Source organism: Lynx canadensis, chromosome A2 (assembly GCF_007474595.2).
Source record: "Lynx canadensis isolate LIC74 chromosome A2, mLynCan4.pri.v2, whole genome shotgun sequence".
Classification (NCBI taxonomy): Eukaryota; Metazoa; Chordata; class Mammalia; order Carnivora; family Felidae; genus Lynx; species Lynx canadensis.
Window position 1 is genome coordinate 157,306,707 of NC_044304.2, and position 7,766 is coordinate 157,314,472.

A 7,766-nucleotide genomic window follows, 5' to 3' on the forward strand; every position below is an offset into this window, starting at 1 on the left:
ATTTCAGGCATTAGTGGCAGTGCTTTAAGAAGATAATTTTTCATGGACTATTTCAATGGTATCTATCATATCACATATTGTGTTTTATTAGTGCTCTTGTCCAAGGAGGAATCGCGGGGGTATATTGTTTAATACGATGCCCTGAGTAGGCAGCATGGATTCTTTGTTTTTGAGTAGACAAATAAAACTCAAAACATACATAGAGAGATGTGGCTTGGGGTTTGTTGAGCATGTGCACGAAATAACACAAAGAATGTAAACTAGGGTTTATTGTCTGTATGTCTGTTATTTTGTAGAATAAAAATTGTATTTAAGGTGTACAACATGAAGATTTTATATACATATACATAGTGAAATGACTACTATTCTTGAGGTAATTAACATATTCTCTCATGTAGTTACCTTTTATGTGTATGTGTGATAAGGACCTAAAATCAATTCTTTTAGCAAATTTCCATAATGACTATAGTGATTATGATGTACATTAGATCTCAAGACCAATTCATACTAAAAAAACTACAACTTTGTGCCCTATAACCGACATCTCCTCATTTCCTCTTCCCTTGGTAACTACCTTTCTACTCTCTCTATGTATTTGACATTTTAGATTCCACATATAGGTGAAATCATGCAGTTTTTCTCTTTCTGTATTTGGCTCATTTCATTCAGTGTAATGACCTCCAGGTTCTTTCATGGTTGTTGCAAATGGCAGGATCTTTTTTTTTTTTAAGGCTGAAAAATATTCCATTGTATGCATATATATCACAATTTCTTTATCCATTCAACAGATACTTAACTGTTTTCATATCTTGGCTGTTGTGAATAATGCTGCAATGAACATGGGAGTGCAGATATCTCTTCAAGGTATTGAGTTCATTTCTTTCGGATAAATACCAGAAGTGGGATTGCTGAATCACATGGTAGTTCTATTGTCAATTTATTGAGGAAATACCGTACTACTTTCCATGTTGGCTGTAGCAATTCACATTCCCACAAACATGTACAAGGGTTCCCTTTTCTCCACATCTTGCCAACGCTTGTTATTTATTATTTGATAATAGCCATCCTAACATAGGTAAGGTGGTATCTCATTGTGGTTTTGATTTGTATTTCCCTGATTATTGGTGATGTTGAGATATCTTTTCATATGCCTGTTGGCCATCTGTATGTCTTCTTGAAAAAAACGTCTGCTCAGGACTTGGCTAATCTTAAAAATCTGGTCATTTGTTGCTTTTGCTATTGAGTTATATGCATTCTTTATATAGTTTGGATATTAACCCTTTATCAGATATATGGTTTGCAAATATTTTCTCCCAATCCCTAGCTTACCCTTTCATTTTGTTGATTGTTTCCTTTGCTGTAAAAAAGCTTTTAATTTGATGTAGTCCTACTTGTTTATTTTTGCTTTTGTTGCTTGAGCTTTTGGTGTCAATTAAAAAAAATCATTGCCTAGACCAATATCGGGGGTGTTTTCCCTATAATTTCTTCTAGGAGTTTCTAAGCCTTAGAGTTTAGTCTTTAATTCATTTTGAGTTTATTTTTGTATATGTGTAAGATAAATGTCTCTTTATTTTCTGTGGACCTGGGGGGCTCTTGAATGCTGAGTCCTGTTGGATCACATAGCTAAGAAGTCATCCCTCAAGTGACAGCCATAAAAATTAAGGTGCTGGATATGTGGTCCAATTACTTTAATCCTCAGAGACAAGCTGGGAGTTGTGGGTTCTCTCCCAGTTGTAAGGAACTGTACTAGTAGTGGAGATTGTGCCACTGATGTGTCTCACTAATGTGTCTACCTGTTTTGATGTGGGTATTTTCTGTCATCCTATGAGTAGGAGTTGCCCCACTCCTTTTTGGATTTCTCTTGGAATGGATCTGTATGTAGGTGCTTATTTAGGGCATCCATGGGATGAGACGAAGTCCTATTCTGCCCCCTTGCTGACTGCCTTTCAGATTTCATTGTATATTAAAGGAGCATTAGGTACCTGGCAAAAAGGTAAGGTAGCCAAAGTTGTAATGAATAATGAGAAGAGAACACAAACAAATTTACACTGGAGGGAGAGAAAAATAGGACTCTTAACTGTAATAATTATTCAACACTGGTTTTGAGGCAAGTAAATATTTTCTCAGACTAATCATGATTAAAGAAAAGCAAAGTGAAGGGTGGTTGAGGAAGTATTATGATAAGCAGGAAAGAAGGAACTGTTGAAAGAATGGATCAAGTTTCGAGAAGGTAATTAAAGAAATTTATGAAAATGCATGTGTCTGAATCATGAATGAGTAGGGTGTTCCTGGGACTACTTGTTCTGTTTTGTTGTTTAAGAGGTAAGAGAATTAAAGCATAGATAGTCTTCATCTTTCTGCTCAGTGACCCTAATCTGATATCTGTGTGGGTTTTGGGATGGGCGGGCAGCTATTTCTGCCCTCAATCTCTCTTGCTGCCTTTAGCTACTATTTTCCCTTATGTTGTAGGCTGCAAGAAAAGGGAAGTTGTCAGCAGGCAGTGATTCAAAATATTTTTTAAATCTTATGTATCCCTTTTTAATGTTCAAAAATGACATAATAATAACAAATTAGTTCTACTGAAAAAGCACTTCCTTCAGGGGGAAATAGGAGGAAACTCCATTCCAATGTACATCTATGCGAATTCATACTTTCTTTTCTGCCTTGGACAATGAAGAAGGATCCTTAAACATTTGTGTTTCTTTCCTCTCTGTATCAAGTCTTCTTTGCTTTCTTTTGAGCCCACCTACAAAGGTTAGATGATTAGTAGCGGTAAATTGAAAAGAGAAAAATAAAAAGAACAAGATACCATTACAATACTTTTCCCTTTCTGATCCCACTGAGGGCTGAGAGACCAAAGGCCAAGAGGATTAAGGGCAATAACAAAAAGCAAAAAGTCTTCAAAGCCCTCCCGTCCATTCCTGAACCTTCAGTTTTGTGGAAGATTGCCTCCAATTTTATTTATGTTTGAATTTGTGGAGGGGATGTGTGGAGAAAATAATGTTTGCTACCTTATCTACTCCAAGGCAGAGGTCATGTTACTACTAATACTTCCTCTACTTCCTCTACTACTAGTAATGGTTCTCAAAGTACTTTCCTCATAAGTTACCTACGTTTGAGCTTAAATGTACTTGTGAGTGGGATGATATGCCTCTGTTTCATGTATAAAAGCTTGTCACCTAGCCCAAATCGCATAGCTGTAAATAAATGATAAATAAAATCAATTTTTAAAATCTAGGTTCTCTGATTCCAGATCTTTCCACAAGGATCTGACTTTTCCCAATATTTCCTTTTGTAATAAATGTACCATTTTTCATTATGATGGGATTAGTTGACATATGTAAAGTAGCTTTAAAAAACTTTCCAACCAAATTTTCTTCATTGTTTATCACTTTACCTACCATTGTCACCTACCAAACTCTACTTGCTCTGGAATCTGAGGTAAGTTTGTAAGATGTGAGCTCCTAGAATTGCACTACATTATCTCCAGGCTTTAACAGGGTCTCCCTGAGACCACTTCCTGTCCTTATGAAGATTCTGGCCTGATTCTGATGCAGAGTGGATATGTTGGGATAAAACCTTCCATCTTGGCCTGCGAATAGTCTGAAACATCTGGTAAAGGCTAGCCAATTGCATACAGTATGTATTCACTAAAATGGTTCTTTGATTCAACAGATTCTCTTATCTCTGACCTTTTGCAGATTAATGATTCTCACATGTTTTTAATGGAAACAGATAACCAGACATGGGTGAGAGAATTTATTCTCCTCGGCCTGTCCAGTGACTTGTATGTGCAGGTCTTTCTCTTTGTTTTGTTCTTAGTCATGTACTTGGTGACAGTGCTGGGAAACTTCCTTATTGTTGCTCTGATCTGCCTGGACAGCAGACTCCACACTCCCATGTACTTCTTTCTCACCAACCTCTCCCTTGTTGATGTCTCTTATGCCACAAGCATCATTCCTCAGATGTTAGTGCATCTTCTTGCAGAACATAAAGCAATCCCATTTGTGAGCTGTGCAGCCCAGTTATTTTTCTCTCTAGGCTGGGGTGGGATTGAGTTTGTTCTACTGGCAGTGATGGCCTACGACCGCTATGTGGCTGTGTGCGACCCCCTGCGATACTCCGTCATCATGCATGGAGGGCTCTGTACTAGGTTGGCCATCACATCCTGGGTCAGTGGTTCTCTCAACTCTCTCATTCATACTGCCATCACCTTTCAGCTGCCCATGTGCGCAAACAAGTATATTGATCACATATCATGTGAAATTTTAGCTGTGGTCAGACTGGCCTGTGTGGACACCTCCTCCAATGAGATCATAATCATGGTTTCTAGCATTGTTCTGCTGATGACACCCTTCTGCCTGGTCCTCTTGTCCTACATCCAGATCATCTCCACCATCCTGAAGATCCAGTCCAGAGAGGGAAGAAAGAAAGCCTTCCACACCTGTGCGTCTCACCTCGCAGTGGTTGTCTTGTGCTATGGCATGGCCATTTTCACTTACATCCAGCCCCGCTCCAGCCCCTCTATTCTTCAGGAGAAGTTGATCTCTCTCTTCTATGCCGTTTTGACACCCATGTTGAACCCTATGATTTATAGTGTAAGGAATAAGGAGGTGAAGGGGGCCTGGCAGAAACTACTAGGGCAGTTATCTGGATTAACATCAAAATTGGCAACTTGGTGAATCCTGAGCATTAGTTAGAGAAAGGAGCTTTGCCTGTGAGTTCTTTCACTTAACTCAGATATGGCAGGCATCACCTGCATTGTCCTAGCAACCAGGAAGGAGATGATGATACATGTCCTGGTGATGCTAGGTAGGAGGTTGAGTGGTTGGGTTGGGGTGTGGGCTGTGGGTATATTTTTATGTCACAGCAGCGTGTTCAGTGGAGTAGAGGAGTGAACTTCTCACCCTTACTCAGTTTTCATTCATATGCAGTAATTGAGACAATAGCATTTACCATTTACAATTACTGAGAGTAATTGAAGACAATGCAATTTACTGTTTTGATTAGTCACATTGTGATCAGTGACCTATTCATGAGTCTTACCTTGGAACACAGGTTTTTATTCATCCACATTTTGTAAAAGATTATCATATTTCCATTGGGAACAAAATCATTGTCAATTTGAAGACTCACTTAAAATATAAGTATATGTAGCCATATTCAGTAGTTGAGTCATTGTTCGAAGAAGAAAGTTGCTATCAAAGCTGATGAAGATTTTTTGTGCTAGACCTACTACTGGATATAAAGACTATCTGAGTAATGGAAATAATTGAGTGGAGATAATAATTGAGTGGAGAAATATCAACTAAAATTTTTGTTTTACCCTGATAAGGTTATAACCAAGTGTTGTTTGTAGACAATGACATTATTGGCTAAGAAAAATCTGAGATCTAGTTACTGCTAATTTATTGTGTATACATCAGCATTCATTCAAAGGTAAAAATTCTCTAATTCTGAAAATTCAGTGAACTTTTTCTCTGAAACTTTAGAAATAAAATAAGCAAATAAGCAATGAGATAAATGTATAAAACATCAAAGACATAGTTCATGTAAGAAAAACAGTTTCCTTAGGCAGTCAGTGAAAGATAATGCAGCTTAGGGACACCTGGGTGGCTCAGTTGGTTGAACCTCCAACTCTTGATTTTGGCTCAGGTCATGATCTCATGGTCATGAGATTGAGCCCCAAGTTGGGCTCTGCACTGGGAACAGAGCCTGCTTAAGATTCTCTCCCTCCCTTTGGGGCGCCTGGCTGGCTCAGTCAGTTAAGTGTCCAGCTTCGGCTCAGGTCATAATCTCACGGTTCATGGATTCGAGCCCTGCAGGGGCCTCTGTGCTGACAATTCAGAGCCTGGAGCCTGCTTTGGATTCTGTGTCTCCCTCTCTCTCTTCTCCTCCTCCACTCATGCTCTGTCTCTCTCTCAAAAATAAATGAAACATTAAAAAAAAAAGATTTTCTCCCTCCCTCTGTCCACTCTCCCCTACAAAAAAAAATAAAAAATAAGAAAAATAATGCAGCTTTGATGTGGATTTGGGGTTATCAGGATAGGTCAGTCTGCTGTGCAGATGTTACTTTCAAGTCTCCATATTAAAAGCCTTCTTGTATATCCCCCAGCTCAAACACACAAACACAAGGCCCTACTCAACCTTTGTAAATTTAGTGAGTTAGCATCATCTGTGAGTGTACCTCACCTCTGACAATAAACCTCAGTAAAATAAAAGGGGGAGAAATGATTAAATGGAATTTGTGGGAGATAGAGGAGAAATAATATGATAATTGTGAATCTTCTGACTTTCTTCAAGAACCTCAAAATCGTGCCCTCCTTTTGTCCCTTTGTCTCTCCGTTGAGTCTTTAATTCATATCTGGTTGATTTGTATTTGGGAGTTAATGATCAGGAGATGAAGGGTTTTCACTGACACCTGTTTTCTCTGTGAAACAAGAAGAGGTGCCCATTGCAGAGAATGTAGAAGAGGAAAGGCAGGACTAAGAGGTGTGGGAACGGTGAAGGTTAAAACCGTGGGGTCTAGGAGAACGTGCCCCATTAGTTGTGGATGCCATTCTCTGGAATTTCATGCAGTATAAATTACAGGGTCATAATAGTCAAATTTTCCCTCTGATATGACCAACTTTATCTTTGTTCTTAGCCTTCTCTAAAATAAAGTCACACATGATCATTCTGTATCAACTTTGTTGAAGACACTGCTGTAGGCATTGAGGGTATAAAAGTAGTGTTTAGATATGGCCTTTGCTCAGGAAGTAGTATTGTAGGACAGGGGTTGGGAAACTTTTTGTAATTGACCAGTTCGTAAATATTTTAGGCTTTGGGGACCATGCAGTCTACATCACAGCTACTCAACTCTGCCATTGCAGCACTAAAACAGCCATAGACAACACATAAAAGAATGAGTGTGGCTAGTACCAATAAATCTTAGTTTATGAACACTGAAATTTGAATTTTATAAGTTATTAAAATATTCTTTTAAACCATTTAAAACATGTAAAACACATCTTCTTCTTGTGGGCTATACAAAAATAGGCAGTGGGTCAAATTTGGCCTCTGGGCTCTAGTTTTTTACACTATTATAGAAGAAATAGTATAAAAAGGTAAAATTATAACACAAGGTATGCACAGAAAGAGCTCTGAAAATTCAAGGAAAGAAGGGATATTTTTTTCTTCTGGATGTGGAATGGGGGTCGTATAGGTGAAGGCTTCTGAGAGAAGATGAAGTAGTTCTCATTTGAGTTTCCATTTCATAAAGCATCTAATTTCTCTAAGTCACTTAGGTTCAATTACCTAAGATCTAAGGACTCCTTACTAATGGATAAATGGAGGAGATGAATCATGTATTGAGCACCATCTTTGGCATCTGTTGAATACAAATTGGATGATTTGTATTACTTCTTAGACCTTGAAGAATTTAACTACAGTGACTAGTCTGTAAGAACACATTCTTTTATATTCAAGCTGAAGCTTTCATTCTACTGTCCCTTATCCTGACACATGGGGCCATCAGGTGTCTCCCCACTCATTTCATTAAAGTGCAGCATTTTCAGATCTAAACCTGCCCCTGTTAAATATAGTTGCACACTACCAAGTCAGTGTCCATATGGTTTGGTTGTCCTTTCAGCTCCATCATTGGGTTAGGCTGCTTTTTTTTTTAATATAATTTATTGTCAAGTTAGCTAACCTACAGTGTTTATGGTATGCTCTTGGCTTCGGGAGTAGACTCCTATGTTTCATCACTCACAACATCCAGTGCTCAT

General features: G+C 38.4%; 1 protein-coding gene across 1 annotated transcript; it reads left to right on the forward strand.

Annotated features, from left to right (window-relative positions):
* The first annotated feature begins 3,725 nt into the window (after positions 1 to 3,725).
* Positions 3,726 to 4,682, forward strand: LOC115502060 (olfactory receptor-like protein OLF3). Its single transcript, XM_030297240.1, has one exon. The coding sequence runs from the start codon at positions 3,726 to 3,728 to the stop codon at positions 4,680 to 4,682; it is 957 nt and encodes a 318-aa protein (XP_030153100.1).
* The last annotated feature ends 3,084 nt before the right edge of the window (positions 4,683 to 7,766 follow it).